At 33.2% G+C, this 21,294-nt stretch overlaps 5 protein-coding genes across 5 annotated transcripts, besides 4 other annotated features; 3 read left to right on the top strand and 2 right to left on the bottom strand.

Moving 5' to 3' along the window:
- Nucleotides 1-3,782: part of a mobile genetic element that runs on past the window's edge.
- A 1,753-nt stretch (nucleotides 3,783-5,535) lies between these two features.
- Nucleotides 5,536-6,066, bottom strand: TVAGG3_0516650 (protein of unknown function, DUF4106 family; the record flags this gene model as incomplete). The annotated part of the gene is made up of 1 exon (XM_051237097.1): nucleotides 5,536-6,066. The coding sequence occupies one exon, from the start codon at nucleotides 6,064-6,066 to the stop codon at nucleotides 5,536-5,538; it is 531 nt and encodes a 176-aa protein (XP_051094921.1).
- Nucleotides 6,067-6,675: 609 nt separating this feature from the next.
- TVAGG3_0516640 (attachment subunit-related family) lies at nucleotides 6,676-7,719 on the top strand (the record flags this gene model as incomplete). The annotated part of the gene is made up of 1 exon (XM_001310223.2): nucleotides 6,676-7,719. One exon carries the CDS (start codon nucleotides 6,676-6,678, stop codon nucleotides 7,717-7,719), a length of 1,044 nt encoding a protein of 347 aa, XP_001310224.2.
- Nucleotides 7,720-8,935: 1,216 nt separating this feature from the next.
- Nucleotides 8,936-9,075: a mobile genetic element.
- A 6,033-nt stretch (nucleotides 9,076-15,108) lies between these two features.
- Nucleotides 15,109-15,404: a mobile genetic element.
- Nucleotides 15,405-16,194: 790 nt separating this feature from the next.
- Nucleotides 16,195-16,930: a mobile genetic element.
- Nucleotides 16,931-17,884: 954 nt separating this feature from the next.
- Nucleotides 17,885-18,630, bottom strand: TVAGG3_0516590 (uncharacterized protein; the record flags this gene model as incomplete). The annotated part of the gene is made up of 1 exon (XM_001310224.1): nucleotides 17,935-18,630. One exon carries the CDS (start codon nucleotides 18,628-18,630, stop codon nucleotides 17,935-17,937), a length of 696 nt encoding a protein of 231 aa, XP_001310225.1.
- Nucleotides 18,631-18,692: 62 nt separating this feature from the next.
- TVAGG3_0516580 (uncharacterized protein) lies at nucleotides 18,693-19,462 on the top strand (the record flags this gene model as incomplete). The annotated part of the gene is made up of 1 exon (XM_001310225.1): nucleotides 18,712-19,371. One exon carries the CDS (start codon nucleotides 18,712-18,714, stop codon nucleotides 19,369-19,371), a length of 660 nt encoding a protein of 219 aa, XP_001310226.1.
- Nucleotides 19,463-19,997: 535 nt separating this feature from the next.
- TVAGG3_0516570 (recruitment of 3'-end processing factors to RNA polymerase II holoenzyme complex) lies at nucleotides 19,998-21,199 on the top strand (the record flags this gene model as incomplete). The annotated part of the gene is made up of 1 exon (XM_001310226.1): nucleotides 20,011-21,168. One exon carries the CDS (start codon nucleotides 20,011-20,013, stop codon nucleotides 21,166-21,168), a length of 1,158 nt encoding a protein of 385 aa, XP_001310227.1.
- Between the last annotated feature and the right edge of the window lie 95 nt (nucleotides 21,200-21,294).

Genomic DNA, 21,294 nt, shown 5'->3' with positions numbered 1-21,294 from the left:
ATCTTCAAAGGAGTATTTTTTTACCATTCACAACAATAAAGTCTTCTGGTGTCAAAAGAGCAAAACAGGCTTTAGTCGTCATTGTGTTTAAGTTAGTTTACAATATCGTCCTTGAGGACTTTGTAAGTTTGTTGTTATAGAATTATATGACTCAGGGTTTTTAGTCGTAATAGTATAAACCATTATATCTTCTGCCATTTACTTAGCAAATAAATTTTAATGAAATGTTGTGGTCGTCAAATATTTTTATAACGTCTGGGAAAACTATTTTAAGTTCAACGTTTCACCTCCTTTCATAACGTATATCTTGTCAATGACATTATATGAAACACCACAGCAACTAATGTCGGGTTCTATTTCTTTGATGTTTATATCGTCTGCCTCTGTCAAAAGTTTCAATAGTCTTTCAAAACTTCATGAGGTGCAATGACATATGAGTTCACTTTTTACAGGGTTGTGTTCGACCAAGTTTAACATTATACCTAAAGCTTGACAAATCTTCTCCTGAGTTTGAAGTTTGTCTTTCAGTTGTTGGTAGTCGTTTCGAATATCTGCAACAGAACTTAAGTCTCTGCTAACTTCAGGATATGTTGGTTGTTCTTTTACAGAACAATTGTTATACCATCTTCGTCTTCGTATGGTTTCCCCACTTCAACATCTCTGTCTTTGACATTGACAATAACACTTTGACTGTTTGTTTGAGTTGGTGAATTTAACTTCACATCTGCCACCGCCATTAAACCTTTTGAAACACTCACGCTTCTATTTTTCGGAAATGACATTTTACTTAGAATAAAAAGATGACGTATTCGAGTATCTCTTCGAATTGAAGCAGAACAAAGTTTACACACACAAACAATACAAATACATTGACAGAATAGTTCTTTATACAAACAATGGAAAATGTTATAGAATAGCAATATTGCTGAACCAAAATATTTCCATAAAGCAAAGAAAGTTGGTATAACTGAAATGGTGAAAGTTCTTGACTTGACAAAAATATAACAACAAAACTTACAGATATTTCTAAAGGTAAGTTTATCTTACAATATTATGTCAAAACTGCGTACTGTCAATATTTGACGGAGAGAAGTCAGTTCAAGAACAACTTACTGACCTGCTGCCAAAATCTGCTCGATGGAAGCTGTCGTTATGCCAATCTGAGGAGCCCAGCAGTTTCATCGAACGAATCTTCAAAAGAGCATCTTCCGTGAAAAGTGCTATTGGTTTTTGTAAACTTCTTTGCTTTCATTCATCTGGACCGTCTCTGTCACCAGTATATTGTATTTGTACAGTACCAACAGTGAAATACCACCCATAAGTCTTCTGAGTCAGCAAATGGAATGCCAAGCCAAAAGTTTGAACGGTCTCCATTTGTATATTGAGTTTTTGACCTCCTGTATGAGTCCATACTTTCACATATGGCATAATAGAACTTTGCATTTCAGGTGTTAATGGTGTGTGAAGTTGTTGTTAAAGTTCATAGCATCTAATGTCAAGTTGTATGACCTCATATCCTCAACTGTAGAATATTCTTCTCTTGGATAATATTTGCCATCTATGTTTATATGATATTTAATACCGGGGTTGTAGAAACAAGAATAGTCATTTATAGTTCGTCTGAACAGTACAAACATAGTATCTGCATGTTTCATTGCAGTTGTTAAAGCAATATCTGTTCTTGCACCTGGGTCTCCACTTTGGTTTCCAACTTCACCTGCAAAGTCTTTGACAGATATTGTGGTGTATAGGGAACATAAGTGGAACTGCAATATATTTGGCAGCTAAAGCATTTGAAATATCTGGGTCCAACATATAGACTGCAAGTCTGCTTTCTATTCTCTTGCATTCAAATTTTTCGCATGTAAACTTAACTTGGGTCCCAAGCAGTTCCAGCAGCATTGAAATAATAGTTTACTTCATTGTTGAAGTTTGAGAAACCAAAGTCTAAGTCAACTTTGTCTTGCAAAATTCGGCGAAGACGTTTGATTTGTTCCCTTTACGTCTGTAATAGTGAATGGGTCTTGTGTTGGTGCAATGACTAAGTTATTTGCTTGGAGTAAGTTCGATAGAAATTTTCCTGCCCAGTTTGGCAAGTATCTTAAAAACCTGAAGATGAGGAAAGATGACAAAGGAACTCTAAGTTTCAGTTTTACTTTAGTGGCAGCAGTTTGTCCAGAAAGGTTAACATAAACTCCTGGAACGTTAGGGTCAAGTCTTCTTATTTTCTCAATATTTGCATACTGGTCTGTTTGTTCTCTAGCTTGTGGTTGTACTGAGTTTCTCAAAGCGAACCATTCATAGTTTGCCCATGTTACTGTTTGAACTAAGTCAGAGTTAGAATATATCTTATATCCATGAAAACTTCTGGAGCATATTGGTATCCGACATAGAAAATTCCATTGCAACCTTTCTTGTCAGACAACTTGGCAGAAGGTTTTATTTCAATGTCTTGTTCCACGTATAAGAATGAGTTGTCAATAGAAATAATATGAAACCTGTCGCAAGCAATATCTACTGTTGTTGAAGAACCTTCTCCAAACTCACCTACGTTTCCATAAGAAACAGCAGTTGTATATTCGTAAGTTCCAGGAACTATTTCTGACCTTCTAATGGCATTGTCGCATTCGTTATACCATTCGGAAACATTTCCGTTCATGGCATCAAACTGTTGGCGTTATATTCTGAGCGGCGTTACATTTCATATGGGTAAAAATATAGAATAGTTTGGATTTATGTGTCATAATAGAACCCACTCGGACCAAGCTTTACTTTCTTCCTGACTGAGTTTTTAACTCTTCTTTTTCCTTCATTGCCACTACTTTCACTAGATGAAAGTTACTTCTTCACTACTTTCACTTTGTTCTACTCTTCTCTCTTCTTTGGTGTCGCTTTTGGTAACTTGCCCTCTGCTTCAAGTTGTTGCATCTTTGCCTCATGTTCACCTAGTATGTTGTAAATTTCCCATGTCCTTTTTGCCTTTTGGGCTCTGGTCGCCCATCTCAGGTAACCAATATCCTAGAAAGATTTTGTCATAGTTTGTATTTGAGTCTTCGCGTATTGTTTGCATGACTCTTTCTGAGTTTCCGGTTCAAGCTCTTCAAATATAGCTTGTCCATATGGAATATGCTCGTTTCCAAATATATGTTTTTGTAGCCATTCTGGTTTTCTTTCCATGTTACCAATAATATCTTTTTGTGAATGGGAAAGCTTTTACCCAATGTTTCAGTCTTGCGTCATTTTTTCTGTAGTTGGTTTTTATTTTGTCAAGGAACATGTTTTCAATACTAACATTTCATTTGGTACTGTCCATTTGAGTTTTCTTAAATATTCATCCCTTCTCAGTTCATTGTCTGCAAAGTAAGTTTTTATGACATTTTGTAAAACTTTCGTTTGCAAGGTCATGTACAATAGGTTTCTTCCTTCTATCTCCCTAACTTTCTTTCTAAACTCTTCACCAAATATACCATCTCTTATGGTTCTGTGTAGTTCTTTGAGATAAATGTTCTAGAACGTCAGGTGTTATATTTCCATCAGCCATGTTCATTTCATACTGGTCCAAAATATCTGCATGTTTCATATCTTTCAATGGCATTAAAGCCGCGCTGAAAATACCAGCTATATCTGGTTCACCATTCACTTCCCATTGCGTCTACAACTTCTTGGAATTGTGGTTGTAAGTTTATGAACCACCTATCCGGATTAGCTTTATGACCCCATCTCATTGTAGTTCCATAGTCTGCAGAAACAAAAGTAGGTTTGTTTCCATATTGGTTAGGTTCTGAATGAACTTTAAACAATGTTTCATTTCTATATGTTTTGGTTGAAATTTAACCTTTTATTTTCACCGAGTTCAGCCAAAGATTGAACGTTATATGGTCGTAAGTAAAAAGGATTGTTGTATTTGCGTACACTTTCTTTTCAGTTCTTCCATTCTATGCTTGAATATTTTCATCTGATGTTGGAGTCTTTTGTATGTCGGCGAACATTTTTCGATATTCTTCTACTATGTCAGCGAATTTTTCTTAGACTCTTGGAAAGATTCCATATTCTCCGCATACTCTTGTTGAGGGTCAAGATTTTTCGGCTGTTCCAAATCTTCATCTAGTTCTGTGAAGTTAGTTTCCAAAGGAGGGACTTGTTCGTTTCCTTCTGGCTCTTCTAGCTGTTGTTGCTGAAATATTTCTTCCATGTCTGGTTGTATCTGAACTTTCTTCCTGTGGAGTTTCTTGTACCTCATCTGCTGGCATTTCATATTCCGAGACCGTTTTTAACAAGTTCCCTATTTAAGCCATCCGCATTCATAACCCTTTCTTCTTTCGTTCCGTCTCTATTTTTTACGCGTTTCATGAAGATAGTTGAATTATCATTTATCTCTGACACCAAATATCTCGGAGTAAATTCATTCATGTCATTTGGATGATATGCTATTAAATCATATCCCTTAGCGAGCTGTGTATTTTCCAGGTTTGAAATTATATCCCATTTGGTGCTGAACCATAAAGCTAAATAGGTTCGGGTCAGTATTTCCTTCCTTGAACTTTCTAATAGCTTCTTTATATCTGTCACTAAAGTCAAGAGTATCTGGGTAACCATAATTTTCCTTAAGCATTTTTAAGAATTCTTGGTTTCCTTGTTCTCTACTTCTTTTATGTCCTTGCTCTGTTTGTGGTTGTGGTGCTGGATTTTGAACTGTTGGTTGTGGTGCTGGTTTTGAACTGTTGGTTGTGGTGCAGTGTTTTGAACTGTTGGTTGTGGTGCAGTGTTTTGAACTGTTGGTTGTTTGTTGGTTGTTGTGGTTTTGGTGCATGCCTGTGTCTGTGTCCATGTGACGATGTAAATGTTTTAGGTAGTCCTGGTGCAGGTGCTTCTCTTGGAGGGTTTGGTGGTATATAAGTTCCACCAGCTGGCACATATGTTCCATCTGCAGCATAATGTCCTACCTGACTTTTCGTTTTTAAGAAAGCATTTACTAGGTCTGTTTTGGTCTGTTGTAACTCTTTTTCTTGACTTTCCACAACAGTTGCTCTAACGGCGTCATAGGCACTTTGAACTGCCTGTCTCGTTGCTGCATCTGTTATTTTCGTCATATTTTGTGCTACTTCTCTTAACTCGTTGTCGAAACCTTCAGACTTCAGTTTCTTTCCAGATGAGAAGTCGTTCACTAGTTTCACCTTACTATGAAGAGCTTCGAAGGCGTTCTTAAAGTCAGCATTCATTAAAGCTTCATTTGAACTGTCTTCATCCGCTTGTATTTTTGTCCTTATTGACCCTATAAGTTGGGCTGCTTTAGCGTTGGCTTGGGCATCTAACCAGTCATTATTAGCTTTTATATATTCTGCGCTTTTCATTGCCTTTTGCATGGCTGCGTCGTTATTTTTACTTTCTTGTGCTAAGTTTTCATACTGTACGGTTTGGTTTTGCAACTGTAAAAGTTTTTCTGCCTTTACATTTGCTTCAACTTCTTTTTTATACTCATCGCTATCCATATATGTCTTCAGGGCTTTTTGTTTTATTTCTTCATCTTTCAGTACTTTATATTGAGTAGTATGGTTTTTCAAATTTATAACATCTTGTTCCATTTTTGCTACTTCTGCTGCTTTTTCTGACACTTTTTTTCGCATATTCCTCTGTACTTAGTTCTTTCAGTTGTTCTTCTTTCTTCTTTTTCTCTACGTTTAACTCATTGAGTTTCTTTGTGTGTCTGTCATATTCTAGTTTCTTTTCGTTTTCACTTATTTGTTTCTGTATGTCTATGTTTGACTTTTTGACATCTGTTATTTGATTTTTGAGTGAACTCAAATTCATTTGACTTTGAGGGTTATAAGCTGTTCCGTCTGCAGCTCCACCATAGCCTGCCATTTTCGCTAAAAGTGCCGCTCTTAAACCTCCACTCTGTGCACCAATAACTCGGTTTAAAAGCATAGGGTTGCTTGACATTTGTTGCAACATAGTGGGGTCATTCATCATTTGTTGTTGCAACTGTTGTTGTGGTGTCAGTTTTACTATTGGATGTTTCAATGCTCCCTTCCTCTTACGTATATTCTTACGTAGCTTACGTGGCATTTTAAGTGAAGTTAAAAACGGTTTTTGACAGATGTTTATATGACACTTTTTGTTCAGCACAAAAAACTACTCGGTCAAAGTGTTGTCAGTTTTGTAAAATAACCGTCCTATCTTTCTATAAGGGGAAAAGGCTTCTCAAAGTATACTTCCTTGGAACGCCTGTAACTTTTCCTGTAGCGACGATAGACCCTTACTTGTCCGGACAAAGTTATACTATTTTGAGTGCTCTACAAAAAAGTCAACAGCGACGACTCTCAAAAACCGTTGTGTAAAAAGTTTTACCGTTGGACAAAAAAGTATATATAGAAAACAAAAAACGTTTATAGTTCATTCAATATTTGAGATGGAACGGTTTGCCAACGGTAACTATTAAATAAAATAAAAAAATAGAGGGGGTCTCCGTTGGTAAAAACCGTTTATTTTAAACTTTTCTATGAGTAGTCCGAAAAAAACAGTTTATTTTTCATAATGGAAGGAAGAAAAAGTGTCGCAAACAATTCGTCGACTACCTCTGCAGTTAAAGTTCCTACAACTTATGTCTCACCATTCTCAAAACCCTTACGACCTCCTATAATACCAAAGCAACTTCCTCATACAATTCAAGACAATTTGTCCAACAATTTGAGTTCTTCTTCTCAAAACACAACAGATACAGTTGTCCAAACAGCACCAGAACAAGTTTCACATAGTTCTACAATTCAAGACAAATTGTCCAACAATTTGAGTTCTTCTTCTTCTCAAAACACAACAGAAACATCTGAAACAGATTTACAACCAGCACCAGAACAAGTTTCACATAGTTCTACAAGTATGTTAACAAGAGCACAATTTCAAGATTTAATTTCTCTTGAACAATATTCGAGTAACGAAACACAAACCGACGACTGTAACCTCTCGCTACCCGATTCCATTCAAAGAAAATACGCCATGAAAAGACTGAAATTGTTGTATAAACTTCTTAACAATTGGGGGGTCGAAGACAACACAGATTATAGTGAAATGTTTAACAAAGTCATAGAATCTCTTAAACCAATTGAAAACGACATAAAAAATCCCGGTGTTCTTGTAGACCTTTTCGCCTCAAAATTACCAGTTACAACTAATCTAATAGCAACACAAGCTATAGAGCAATTTATTTTATGTTTTCCCAAGCAATATAGACAACACCTGAGGGAAACAAGAATAGGAAAATTTCAATTGGTGTATCCTACAACATACAACTATTACGAAGAAGCAAATGAATATGGAGAACTCTCGTTCCATTTCACACTTTCAGTTCCTGAGGGAGAAGAAAAAGCAATCTATCATGTACAATCTCTTGCAGGATGTGAAGGAAAACCTCACATAATAACTACTGTTGCAATTGACAAACCTGCAAGAGTCGAAGACGATGTTTTGTTCGCGTCCATTGCTGGTTTTGGCATGGGAGAACCAATTCCAATTTCCCATTTCACAGAATACTCAGCACAACATTTTCAAAATGTAGAATTCGTGTTCTACGACCATCAAAAGTTCCTGCTAACAAAACCAAAGAAACAATTTGTCTCAATATTTGTTGCTGGTCATGTGGCTGACAAAGAGCCATCAGATACTGACTATGAAGAAGAGGAGGAGGAAGAAGAAAACGATAGCGATGTCGTTCTTATCGAATAAAAACTTTAATTTCTTACTATATAATTTTTTAGTTCTCCTCTAGGTTTTTTAGGGGCTAGAAGGGGCGCAGCCCCTGGAAGCCCCACTACCTTTTTTTTTTTTTATTTTTATTTTTAAATTACTAGGAGTATTAATGAAAATTTTAATCTCCTATTTTTATACAAAGAATGGAAACTGGATGGTGAATCATTAAATATCTGAAATTCTCGCGCATCAGCTTCGATATTATAACTCAGTTGTTAAAATCAATGCTAGCAAATATTTAGACACCAACTAAACTTGGTTCATTTCTGATGCATATTTCTTTTTTTACTTTTTTCCAATTGAAATCGAATTTTACAAAACAGTTTTTTGATGATAATTTCTACAAAAATAGAATTAACATTCATTTGCTAAGATAAACAATGTCAAATTTTTAAAAATTAACGAAATCGTTCGTATCTTTTCAGGAAGGTATGTCGGCGAAAAAAATTCGTATACCAAATCAAATAACATCATATGAAGATATTATTAATTGTACGTATTCCGATTTTTGAGCAACTTTAGAAATCGATTTCAAGATTTTGGCAATTTGATCATTTATTAAATTAGTACATATGTAATAAAATGATATTCAATTTTCCAAAATTGTATATAGTGCCAATAAATTTTACTGAAATAAATATAATGGGAATGATATAAAGTTTATGACAAAATATTCATTTTTATACAAAGAAGCTATTCATTTTTAAACAACTATTTGAATATAACATCTGTATTATTAGATATTGATCAGATTTCAATATCTGAATAATTCAGCTTGAATTACTATTCTATAAAATCTGTTACACATGGATATATGGTGTTAGGAATCAATATTTTGATTATAAGATTAATACAAAAAAACTTTGGGATATTATTCTCATTTTGCAAAACACTTCAATTTGGAACAGAATAAATATATATTCAGCAATAATTAATTCTTTTTGCCGTTTGTAATTCTAGCAACATTCCAAAATGGAGGAGTTTTTTAAAAATAAAGAAAATTTTTATAGAAAAAAATCAAAACAAAAAAATTTATTTTCAAACTATCTTTTTCAAACCTTTAATCATCAAAAACACAATTGTTAATATTTAGGGATGCGTTAAACACGCCATTTGACCGGGCGTACATTTTTTTTGTTCGCCCAAAAATTTCGCCATTTGAGAAATTCAAAAATTAAAAATAAAATTTTAAGGGTGCCCTATAGACGATAAACCACCCTCAGAAAAGCACTTTTAAGGCTATTATATTGAGAACTAGAATCTGGATAATCCATTCATTCGAGTTCTAATAAGGTTAATTTTGTGATGTTTACATTATCGTTATAGGGCACCCTTAATCTTGATTTTTTTATTTTCGTGATTTTTTTGAAACTTACATAAGCGATGAAATACTTTTTTTAAGTAATCGTTTATTATATATAAATATATCTTAATAAATTTAATTCCTTAAGGTAGAGCGTGTTCAAATTTAAAATCTCATACAATATTTTCTTAATGGCGTATTTTTCTGAGGTCGCCCAAATAAAGGCGAATTCAAAATTGAGAACTCCAAGGCGTATGGCGAGTATTCAAAAAGTACGCCACTTACAAAATATTGAATGTGGATTATCATTTTTTGGCGTGTTCAATTTCAAATTTTGATATTTATGTTTATTTTATTCAGTATAATGCTAAGAATTAAATATAAAATTCATATAGAATTTTTTCTTTGAAAATATTTTACATTTTTATTAGACCACTCCTAGACTAGTCATCAGGTTATCCTCAGATCATCCTCAGACTACTCCTTATCAGATTACTCATCATCCTCAGACTACTCCTTAGACCCCTCCTCATCAGACTACTCCTCAGATCTTCCTCATAAGACTCCTCCTCAGATCTTCCTCCTGAGACTACTCTTCAGACTACTCCTTAGAGTCCTCCTCATCAGACTAGTCCTCAGACTACTCCTGAAACTACTCCTCAGATTATCCGCAGACTCCTCCTCAGATTATCCTCAAACTACTCCTCAGTCTAATCCTCAGACTCCTCCTCAGATTATCCTCAAACTACTCCTCAGTCTAATCCTCAGACTCCTCCTCAGATTATACTCAGATTATCCTCAAACTCCTCAGATTATCCTCAGACTACTCCTCAAACTCCTCAGACTACTCCTCGGTCTAATCCTCAGACTCCTCCTCAGATTATCCTCAAACTCCTCAGACTACTCCTCGGTCTAATCCTCAGACTCCTCCTCAGACTACTCCTCAAACTCCTCAGATTATCATCAAACTCCTCAAACTACTCCTCGGTCTAATCCTCAGACTCCTCCTCAGATTATCCTCAGATTATCACTTTACATATATATATCGATAACTAAATAATTACTTATTATACTTTCTTTATTTTTTTTAATTTTAAAATAATATTAATATATCTTTCTACGTTTAATGATGAAAAGAGAAAGAGGAGTAAAAAGAGGAAAGAGAAAAGAAAGAGAGAGAGAGAAAGAAAAAAAAGGACGGCGATAATTTTGTATTGTTTTGTTATTCGGCCGAATGGCGGGTACGAAGTACCCGCCATTCGGCCCCAAAAATGGCGTATTATTCTATTTTTAAACGGTCATGGCGTAAAACCGTCGCATCCCTATTAATATTCATTCTTTCTATTGTGCTATTCGAATAGTACGATTTATACTTTTTTTGCTAATTTATTAAATATGTCGAATCCGCGGAGGAGCGCTGTTGCAAAATGATCTATGATGTGTAGCGGTGTTTTGATAAAAAGAGGTCGGTCAACGTTTTTGAGTTTTTTCGACCTCATTATTTTTCTGATTTATCTGTTGCATTATATCAAGGGTACAATAATGCATGATATGTCACTGTTTTTATCTAAAAATTCCATAGTATTTCTGTAAAAAATTTATCCATAAAAAATTTTTCCAATCGAAAAATTTTGAAATTTTTATAGAACAATATTGTGACCGAAAATTCATTCTCGTTGCATACATCTCATTAAGGTAAAACATTATCTGAAACAACCATGTTTTAAAAAATTATAGATAACGAGATATTTGATACTTAATATCAATAAATTTTGAATGTCCTCTCAAAAATTGAATGGACGTATGTCAACCCTTAAAAAAAATGACAAATTTGCATATTAACATATAAATATCTTTTAAAGTCATTATAATAAATAAATATTGTTTTAGACATGTGGAAATCAATGATCACAAAGATTTCGGAAATTAAAATTTTGAACTTTAATTAAGATCATATCATATGTATTAAATGACACAATAACAATATGAAAGTCGAAATCAATAAGATTTACATCCAGATGATTATCTTCAAACAAACAAAATTATACAAGTCACTTCAAGGAAATCATTACATTTGATGTTTCAATGAACCTAACAATAATTTTAATTCTGATGTTCATCAGCTGTTTGAAAATTTAAAAATTAAGGGACCACTGCACGGCCAAATAAGACCTATCGTCTTTTCAAAATCTTCATCGAGTTGATGTTTTACTAAGGCTAAAAATTCAATAAACTCATAAAATTTAAGTTAGGGGTATTTGAATCCCTACAAGATGCTTGTCAAATTCTCTTATTATCAGCATTCAAATTCTCTTTTCATATTAAATATTTAAAATTATTAACAATAAAATTGGAAATTTATCATTAACAATAGCGGCCAACTGCCTAAAGTCATCATATACGACCATTTCATTCACTAAGAACTTCAAAATTTCTGTTATTCATTTATTTTGTATGATTTTTTGTTATGATTGTAGAATATATATGAGTAAAAACGAGCTGCATCATGAGATAACAAAGTTTGAATATTGAAACATGTAAAAATGATAAGTATTCAAATGGATCATTTTGATAAATTCTATTTGGAATTATTTTCTATGAATAATGATTTACATCAATATGATTTGAACAGATATCTATTCATATTCTATCAGACCTAATATTTAAAAATAAAAAATAATTGAAATTAAATTCAATTAAAAACTTAATGATTTGCATAGAAAATTGACATAGTTATCATATACTACTTCTAACAAGACTTTTCTGAAAAAATTAGTATATTTGAAGTTTTGCAAGGTTATTCTATTTTAAAATTATCTGATATTATATTCCAATGCATTTGCAATCATCAAAATTTAAAAATAATGACTTTTCTCTCAATTTAATTTGCAATAAAATTCGCAGATATTAGATTTTAATTAATATCAAAATATTGGCCAATAAAAACTTTTGATCAATCCACTTTTAAAATCGGAAAATCGTGAATTTTTAAAACACGCTTCGAAAACAGAAAAAAATGAGTCAGGGATAAATCACAAAAAATGACATTTTAACTTTACAAAGTTTACATATGTAAAGCGGTATATTTGCCAGTTATTTGCCAACGACCCCCAAAAAAAAAGTTTGGCGCCAAATCGCAAAAGTGTCATAATCTCATAGTGGACCACAGCTGGTGTCGCTGCCGGCTATCCACTTGCTGGGATGCTACGCAGCCTTTGATCTGGCCAATCTTAGTGCTGCTCCATCCACATCAGCAAGTGATTTCGGCGGGAGATCTCCAATGGTCTTCCATGAGAGTTCCGCAAGCCAGAAGCGCAATACCTGTGCAGTCTAGCTGCTAGGATATAGTAGCTAGGCTGTGTAGGTATTGCGCTTCTAAGGATATTAGTTATCCGTTATTGCCCTCATGCATTTGTACTACCGCCTTCTGGTCCCCAAAGGACTAAGGATTCTGTAATTACTCGAGCAGGGCAAGGTTCTTCCGAGATCTCTCATTCCATCGAAAGATCTCGGAAGAACCTTGCCTTAAACTACTTAATTACTGTTCCCTCGTTTTCAAAGAGCCAGGGATTATGTAGTTGATCTAATAAGGCAGAATTTTTCCGAAGTCTCTCATTTGATGAGAGGCCTCGGAAGAACTCTGCCTTAAGATAGTATACTTGTGATCTCTAACAATTTGTGTGTCAGAGAATGTAAATTTATTCGACTAGGACATAGTTTTTTTGAAGTCTCTCATCAAATGAGAGACTTCAGAAAAACTTTGTCCTAGTGTAATGTAGTTGTTGTACTCTGTCAGCAAAGAGCGAGAGAATATGTCTGTAATTCGTTTATGCTGAAGTTATCTGGATGTCTCTCAAATGAGAGAGGAAATCCAGATAACTTCAGCATAAGTTAATGCAGATGTGGTTCTCTGGCTCTTTGTCGGCCAGAGAACGAATAAAAAGTTTATTGAGTGAGTAGGCTCGATGAATGCCTACTCATTGCAAATATACGTTATTTTTTTTCATATGAGAAAATAGTTTTCCATTTTTATGATACCATATACTCTATTTCATCATAACTAGTCTATTTTTCTTATTAAAACCTAATTTTTCCGTGTGATTCGGAATCTCCGCATTCAAAAAATGCGTTTTCCGCTTTCAGAACGTGAAAACATGCACTATATGATGAGATAAAGAAGATTCTTTCTTCCCAAAATTCCAAAAAAAAATCGTTTTTCTTTTTTTCTCCGCGAAAAATGTGCTTTTGGATTTCGAAATTTTCGAAATGCGATTTTTTTGGAAATTTTTGTGAAATTTTAATACGGTATATATGATTAATTTTAGACATTCTTTTATGGTGTTGACTTAATTTTAAGTTTTGAAGAAATTTGAATATTTATCGAAATTAGAAATCCAAGAAAATCTCTTGTATTCTTTGGAAATAGATAATTTATTGTGTAACAAAGCATATGGTATCATAAAAATGGAAAACTAAGGTAGTCACAAAATCTAAGTAGAAGGGCTTTGAAATATTGAGGGGATTTGAAATTTTGGCTCTCAAAATTTACCCTTCCTCACTACTCGAATTCCGAGCCTCTCAATGAGTTTCCTCTCAATTTTGAACGGTTTATATTGACTTTTGAATACCTTTATTGAGAACAAAAAAATAAATATATTAATAATCGTATAATATTGGCATTTTTCATAAAATGAAGGCCTAAAAAAGGGGGCCATTCAAAAAATGAATTGTTTTGGGGAGTAGTAGATCTAGTATCTGTATAACAAATCATAAAGATTGGCCATAAAAATTAGGCCTAATCTCTTTTTGGTAAAATTTTGGAAATTGATCTCTCTTCATATTAGTCCGTGGTGAGGTACATATAACAAGATCATGGAATAAATGTTTTTGACATATTCACTTTTTATCATAATAGCCGAAATTAAGTATATTGTTGATAATTTTTTGTTTTGTACCTTATTTTAGGGACATTACTATTTATTCATCTTTGTATCATTTTTCTGGAGCTAGTATTGAAAAACATGCAATGAAATCCATGTTTTCATTTGAAATCTGATAAAGTTAAACGTGCATATAAGTTTCTCGCTGATATCACTCGATTGTAAATTAATGTATATGTAATTCAATTAATTAAGAAAAATTTCGGATTGTCCAAATTGAAGGATATAATTTTTTTTCTTTAGCCTATTAATCAATGCATTATATTGTATTCATTGTCTAATAAGTAGTTACACCTAATATTAGGATATAACACTCTTGCTGCTTACAGATACAAATTTTGATATGAGTATTTTGTTTAAAGCTATTATGCTTATAGTGATCACTTATTGAACATGTTGTATAACGTATCTATATTACTATTATTGTATTTCATGCATCTTTTTTCATGAATAAAATTTTATTGAAAAAATTCCAACTTTTCATTAATCTTGTTGCATGCTAAGTAATGTCAATGTGTAAACCTCTCAATTTTATCGTCGGGGAAGCAACACAATTCCCTCAAAAATATTGAAAAAATATAGAAAATAAAATGAATTAAGATGTGCTTAAAATGATAAATAGATTATGATATTAGATTTTAGAAAAAACAGACTTTTGATATAACTTTTGAGAATCTCATATAAAAAAAAGCATTTAAAAATAAATTTAAATATCTTATTTATTTTACTATTGTAAATATATTCTGAGATTTTTAGAAAAAAACACTTTTTATAAGTATTCAATATTAGAGAATACGGTCCAAAAAAAATAGATTCTCTTATATTTGCTTATATAAAAGGAAACTCTCTATCAGATGCGAATGCATGAATTCAGCACCTCTGATAGAGAGTTTCCTCTTATATAAGCGGATCTTTTTCATGAGTTATTGTTAATATAAAAACATAAAAAGCTACCAATATGAGAAATTAAACCCTGCGAGGTGCCAGTCTAGAACTGGCACCTCGCAGGGTTTAATTTCTCTTGACAAATGACAAAACTTGTTCGCAATTGTGAACCATTGCGAGGAAGTTTGCCAGATATCTGGAAGAATTGCTCCTTATGATATATGCATTGTAACTGTATATATCATAAAGAGCAATTCCTTCAATTAAACGCAAAAACTTTGGTGCAATCGTTGCTGATTGCACCAAAGTTTTCGAACTTTCCCGAGGGAATTGGAGGGTGAGAGATACATAGTCTATCTATGTACCTCTCACCCTCCAAATCCCACTCTAAATGGGAGAAACTTTGTTCGCATGTTATTTTATTCAAACAAAGTTTCTCCATTTAGAGAAGGAATAGGGCCTACCAGGCACTGATATATAATCAGTGCTTTGTAGGCTCCTATTCCTAATAAAAATTTGAAAACTTTGGAGCATTTGATTATTGTATTTTGTCAAGAGAAATTCAACCCTGTGAAGTGCCAGTTCTAGACTGGTGCTCGCAGGGTTTAATTTTTCATAAGTAGATTTTGATGTTTTATATTAACAAAAACGAATGAAAAAGATTTGCTTATATAAGAGGAAACTCTCAATCAGAGGTGCTAATTCAGGCATTCACATCTGATAGAGAGTCTCCTTTTATATAAGCGAATATAAAAGAATCTATTTTTTTGGAGCGTATTTCAAATATTGAATATTTATGAAAAGTGTTTTTCCTAAAAATTTAATATAATGCTTACAAAATATATAAAATTAAAATATCTATAATTATTTTCTATATCACACTTTTCATTACACCTTGAAAAGTCTTCTCAAACTCTATTTTTAATTATTTTTTAGATATATCTCAAGTGTGATTATTCAAAAACTCATATAGACTATATTTATTTTTTCATTCAAAAAATTATATGAGAATCTCAAATTAACTTTCAAATTTTTTATTTTAAAAACATATTAATAATCATATTGTAAGATACTTTTTCGCCCAAAAAATAATTGTACTTCCTCGACGATTAATAGGATCTCAATTTCTATCGTTGACACTACTTAGCATGCAACAATATATTTGTTTGTGCTTTTAAATTTCTTAAGCTTTCAAAATTTAAGAGAATTGATAACTTCATACAATATGATTATAATTATATGCTAATTAATAATTCTCAAAATGAAAAACAGTCTTCTCAAAACTAAATTCAATGTCTTTCAATCGAGATTTTGAGGCAACTTTATTTTCTCATATGAAAAAAATAACGTATATTTGCAATGAGTAGGCATTCATCGAGCCTACTCACTCAATAAACTTTTTATTCGTTCTCTGGCCGACAAAGAGCCAGAGAACCACATCTGCATTAACTTATGCTGAAGTTATCTGGATTTCCTCTCTCATTTGAGAGACATCCAGATAACTTCAGCATAAACGAATTACAGACATATTCTCTCGCTCTTTGCTGACAGAGTACAACAACTACATTACACTAGGACAAAGTTTTTCTGAAGTCTCTCATTTGATGAGAGACTTCAAAAAAACTATGTCCTAGTCGAATAAATTTACATTCTCTGACACACAAATTGTTAGAGATCACAAGTATACTATCTTAAGGCAGAGTTCTTCCGAGGCCTCTCATCAAATGAGAGACTTCGGAAAAATTCTGCCTTATTAGATCAACTACATAATCCCTGGCTCTTTGAAAACGAGGGAACAGTAATTAAGTAGTTTAAGGCAAGGTTCTTCCGAGATCTTTCGATGGAATGAATGAGATCTCGGAAGAACCTTGCCCTGCTCGAGTAATTACAGAATCCTTAGTCCTTTGGGGACCAGAAGGCGGTAGTACAAATGCATGAGGGCAATAACGGATAACTAATATCCTTAGAAGCGCAATACCTACACAGCCTAGCTACTATATCCTAGCAGCTAGACTGCACAGGTATTGCGCTTCTGGCTTGCGGAACTCTCATGGAAGACCCATTGGAGATCTCCCGCCGAAATCACTTGCTGATGTGGATGGAGCAGCACTAAGATTGGCCAGATCAAAGGCTGCGTAGCATCCCAGCAAGTGGATAGCCGGCGGCGACACCAGCTGTGGTCCACTATGAGATTATGACACTTTTGCGATTTGGCGCCAAACTTTTTTTTTGGGGGTCGTTGGCAAATAACTGGCAAATATACCGCTTTACATATGTAAACTTTGTAAAGTTAAAATGTCATTTTTTGTGATTTATCCCTGACTCGAAAAAAATCGAAAAATGCAAATCATCTCAAAACTTGCCCATTTCAAGGTTTTCCTTTAATTCGAAATAGCATGATGCTAATGTATCATACCAAAAGGTGTGTATATTGATGAGAATTGAAAAATATCAATCTGATGAATAGCAAATTAGCATTTATAATTGAGGCGAAAACGATAAATCTCATTTTGCCTCTCAATTTTTCTGAGTCTCTCAATTTTTGCAGTGGTCCCTTAAACGTCAAAAGAAAAAGAAAAAGAAAACAAAAATAAAAATAAAACAAATCCCAGTCATAGAATAGCTATTGGCGTTAATACATTTCGAAATAACTCAAATCTTAAATCCATATATGTGTTCATAATTCTACCACTCTACTTGCTTTATATCGTTTTGCTTGAAAACCAAATTTGCAAAGCGTGAGATTTGAAGAAATATATAATACATCTTTGGAATTTGATGGTAGAGTTTTCTATAAATCACAATAACTCCTTGAAATATTTTTGTCAGCTTAATCTCTTAAACCGATGGTTGCGATAAACTATCAGCAAAGAAAGAGTGAATTTGCATTCCAAGTTCACTTCTTTCTTCATTTTGATGTAAGTTTCAATAGTCGTGTAAACTTCATTACCAAGTTCTGAAACAGTTCTTGTTTAATAAAACAAAATTATGATCGGCACATTAATAAAAAGAATTGTATTCGCTAAATAACCCTAGTATTTATAATACAACAAAAAAAATATATCAAACAGAAAATTGAGAAGGACGCAATGCAGCTAGCTCTAGCTCTAGCAATGATTTGCTCTTTTTATTGGTTTCTGAAGGCTTTGGTAAGTTAATATCCGCTGTATGAGTAATATTTAATACGAAATTGTCATTTATTTGCTGTTCAAGTATGGTTCTTGCCTGATCTATCTTGCCTGATAGAATAGTGGCAAGAGCAGCGAGATCCTTTGATTGATAACGAATTTCGGGAATAGAAATCAAAGGAGTTGAAATAACAAGAGATTGTTCAGCTCTATTCTGGCAAACTAAACAATATGATCTAGCAAGTCGTGATAAAGCTATAAAATCGTGATTTTCTGTATTACTCTCGCAGCGAATGGAAGAACTGTAGGAAGCTTGATAATCTTTCAAATTTAGTTTAGTGCATCCATCAATGTAAAGGATTGTAACTAAATTTGTTCGATAATCTTGAGTAATGGAAAAATCTTTAGTATTGATAAGAAATTCGCATAATTGTAAGCAACTCTCGTAATCTTTCTTTGCATAATAATGATATATGGCATTTGTAATTTGAATAAATTGATCATTGATATATTTTTTCAATAAATTTGCATCATTTTGAGATTTAATATTATTGATGCATTCATGTATCATAATAATTGATTCCTTTGGTGGTATGTTCCCTAAAGATTGCGCAGAAACGGCTCTAAACATAAATCATTTTGTTTTACGATCGTTTTCAATTCAATTCATGTGATGTCACTTTTCCGGATTTTGGCCACTTGTTTGTTATAAATGTTACTTTCTCTGTTTATCTACTTTTTTATAGCATTCATACCATATCTTGCATCATACATCGGCTTGGGTATTGCTTGGCTTGATATCCAAAAGTACTTCCAGCGCTCAATTTTATTCTTCGTCGGATTTGGTGCTATTAAGATTTTCTACTTAGCTGCATTATCACCAATTGTTGAAGGACATGTTATACAATCATTCATTGTTAATATGCTTATCACATCGTTCGAGTTTATCGCTTTTTACAAAGCTTTATGCACAAAAAGCTTCAAAGGCTCAAGGGTCATTACATACTTCTGGGCACTCTTCACAGTGATTACTAACACATTTTTCACAATTTTATCAAATTTTCGCTCATACGAAATAGAAATTAACCATATTATCTATGCTTTTGCTGCTTCCCAATATCTTTTCCAGTGGGGTGCTGCTCGCAATATAGCATTAGGAATGGATAATAGATACGGATTTTTCAAATCAAAAATCCCTGTTTTTCGCCAAATTTTCATTTTATTATTGGGTCTTCCAAACGCCTTCGGATCACTTGAAGGAATTTCATGCTTACCATCGTTTATACCAAATGTCCTCCGCATTGCATCAGCCGTTTTGTTATATCTTTTCTCTTCTTTATTACCAAGATATAAGGCCGAAAAGAAGCATTAAACAGAGAATAAAATCTTTTATATAATTACGTTTACTTATGACCCTTTATTGCACAGCCCAAAATTCTTAATAAAAAATATGAATAATAGAATTTTATTTGTCTTATTTCAATTTTTCGGTTTTTCCGTTGTGACTGTTCGATCTAAGATTATTTCTGACACTATCATTGATTACAAACTATTTTCAAATTATACCAGTGAATTTAATAACTTCTAATGTTGCATCCTCTCTTTATAAATGATTAAACATAATGATTATCAGGCGTCTTTTTATCAACGATACCATATTTCAGGTATGTAACAATATCTTTGGAAATATTAGCTATATTGAAAAACAAAAGAGTGCAAGATGAATTGCTAATACATTGAGTACGCATATTTAAAGCAAAATGAATGTGATAAAAGATCACATGAAAATACAATGAAAATAGAGTTGGGATCTTAGAATTAAATTCATTATCCTGAGTACATATCTGATATCTTATTATCTTTGAAAATCATGAAAAATAATTGCATTAGAATTGCATTGAAGAATAAATAATGTGAAAATTTAGCATAACTAATTCTGTTGAATAATATTTTCTTTGTTTTATTGTTTTTTTATATTATTTTGTTTTTTAGTTGTCACTTTTTCTATCAAATGAGTTCTTTAGGTCCACTCCAACTCCTTCGTAAATGGATTGAAGAGCACAAAACCATTGATGACTCCGACCCTGGATTTATAAGTGTCGATGGAGAAAAGATTGATTTAGAATCGGAAGCTAATTATACTCCAAAGAAAGGCTCGAAGTTATCAATGCGAACAGTTTATCTCTCATTAACCACGGATCGTTTCGTGGACTATGTTAAGCAATGCCAAGCTGCTAAAATTAACTTTATGAATTTCCCCGATTATAAAGCTATTACAAGCTACTTACATTCCAAATCTGATGTCCTCGAAGGCCTTATTACCGATAACAAGGAAGAAGAGGCTCAGCCAGCAGAAGAACAACAAGTTCCTGTTGCTCCAGTTGTTGAGACTCAAGTTCCTCAGCCAGTTCAACAAGAAGTTAGGCCAGAACCTGTTGTTGTTGAATCTTCTCAAACAAATAAGATTCATGATGACTTCCAAAAGAGAGCTTCTGAAAAAACTGGCGAACAAGTCGAATACGACATTTTAAGACCAATTGATTCAGTTTTACTTAACGAAAAAGACTTCTCAGAAATGATTACTCATACAAATTCAATCGTAAACTATCAGCAGCAGAACCGAGATAATCAATACGATTCTTCAGCTTCTTCTCTTATTGATGCAAACCAATCAAGAATTTTCAAGAAGCCAATCATATTGGTACCAAAGACAAGCCAATGCGCTCTCAACAATACGAATATCAAGCAATTTTTGGTAGAAAACATTTGGAGCGAACCAGATGAAGGAGGCGAAAACCACTTCGTTATTAATCACCCCCATACTGTTACTGGTAAGATTATTGACTTCGATGTCGTTGCAGATCCAAAGTTATTGAAATTAGAAGATTGGAAGTACGTTGTTGCTATTTTCATCAGTGGTTTCAAGTGGGAACTCAACGATTTCCATGCAGATGATGATAACAGACAACACGACGTCAGTAAATTGTTCCAAAGATATCTCGGCATTTACGTTTGTTTCGATAACGATCAGAACTACTCTACAGTTCAGAACTGGAAAGTTAAGATTTACCAGATCTCTCACGCCCAGAGTTTCCTTCAATCTCAGGTTGCAAACAAGATTTGGCAGGAAATTGAAAATAACTATCGTAAGATCTATCACAAACAGTAAGGATTATCAATTTTGTGGATTATTAATAAAATATAAGAATTATATGAATGATTTTAAATTTTTTTGAAGTTTTTGACTGAATTATCGCTGTATATGGTAGATCTTGATATGATAGACCGGCTTCAA

Source organism: Trichomonas vaginalis, chromosome II (assembly GCF_026262505.1).
Source record: "Trichomonas vaginalis G3 chromosome II, whole genome shotgun sequence".
Lineage (NCBI taxonomy): Eukaryota > Parabasalia > Trichomonadida > Trichomonadidae > Trichomonas > Trichomonas vaginalis.
This window is presented reverse-complemented; position numbering and strand designations above follow the sequence as displayed.